The 1,303-nt window shown below is 40.1% G+C and overlaps 1 protein-coding gene across 1 annotated transcript in view; it reads left to right on the top strand.

Annotated features, from left to right (window-relative positions):
• The first annotated feature begins 6 nt into the window (after positions 1-6).
• The window catches only part of LOC100634263 (structural maintenance of chromosomes protein 4-like), a 10,151-nt gene continuing 8,854 nt past the window's right edge, over positions 7-1,303 (top strand). The window contains exons 1-3 of the mRNA XM_019993436.1: positions 7-38; positions 288-452; positions 595-863. Coding sequence (XP_019848995.1) covers positions 312-452; positions 595-863 — 410 coding nt within the window. The 5' untranslated portion in view covers positions 7-38; positions 288-311. The remainder of the gene's footprint in view (positions 39-287; positions 453-594; positions 864-1,303) is intronic.

Genomic DNA, 1,303 nt, shown 5'->3' with positions numbered 1-1,303 from the left:
GGATCGACCTTGATCATAATAGATTCCTCATATTACAAGTAAAACAGTATTTATAGTGTGATTGTTATCATTTACCTTCTTGCATGTACATGTACAATACATGTATTCTCCCTCCCTCCCTCTCTCTCTGTCTCTCTCTTTCTCTCTGTCTCTCTCTGTCTCTCTGTCTCTTTCTCTCTGTCTCTCTCTTTCTCTCTCTTTCTCTCTCTCTGTCTCTCTCTCTCTGTCTCTCTCTTTCTCTCTCTCTGTTTGTCTCTCTCTCCCCCTCTCTCTCTCCTTTTTCTTAGGGTGAAGTAGAGCAGATTGCTCTCATGAAGCCTAAAGCTCTCACTGAACACGATGAGGGTATGCTAGAGTTTCTGGAGGATATCATTGGCACCAGTCAGTATAAGGAACCCATTGCTGAGCTGTGGGATAAAGTTGAAAACCTTAACGAGATTAGAGGACAAAAGGTATAATTAGGAGACATAATCTCCCTCATTTTTATGGCTGTGTATACATCAGACATGAAGATGTATCTATGCATCTATGTTTTGTTACATATATGTCTTCTCTTTCTCTCTTTTTTCTTTCTCTCTCCCCCCCCCCTCTCAGTTAAATCGTGCCAGAGCGGTAGAAAAGGAAAAAGATTCTTTAGAAGGTGCCAAGAATGAAGCTGAACACTATCTCTCGCTTAAAAAAGAGGCAGCACTCAAACAGTATACGTTATATGAGAGATACAAATACGACTGCTCTGAGCTTGAAGCCAAGGCTAAAGAGAAGGAGACTGAGCTCGCTGATCGTATCAAAGAAGTTGATGATTCTGGTAAGAAATATCGAGAGGGGAAGGAAGAGAAGCTTAAGGAACAGAAGAAGCTTTATAAGTAAGTGTAGAGTATAATATATTGATGAGGGAGTCTCTTTCTTTCCCTCCCTCTCCCTCCCTCCCTCTCTTTATTGTAAACTCTACAGTGGTTGCTATCTCTTTGTGTACTAGATACCACTCTTTCATTACAATGGCTTCTGTGTGTGACCCTCATTAAACTTACTAGAGTAGTTCATGTACATGTACAGTCTGTCTATGTACATGTACTTGTATACTGCTTGTGTTTGTGTCAACATAGCACGACTATGATGTATGTGTGTATCTACCCTACCTTACCTGTATAATGTACGGTATGTACCTTTAATTATACATGCACATATACCTGTATAATACGATCAATGTATGCTCTCTGTGTGTGTGTGTGTGTGTGTGTGTATACATGTACATGTTTGTAGTAGTTGTTTTCATTTGTTGTCCTGCTGTATCTATGTCTGCTCA

This window comes from Amphimedon queenslandica, unplaced genomic scaffold, assembly GCF_000090795.2.
Source record: "Amphimedon queenslandica unplaced genomic scaffold, v1.1 AMPQUscaffold_13495, whole genome shotgun sequence".
Taxonomy (NCBI): Eukaryota; Metazoa; Porifera; class Demospongiae; order Haplosclerida; family Niphatidae; genus Amphimedon; species Amphimedon queenslandica.
The sequence above is the reverse complement of the archived record's forward strand: the minus strand, read 5'-3'. Positions and strand labels throughout refer to the sequence as shown.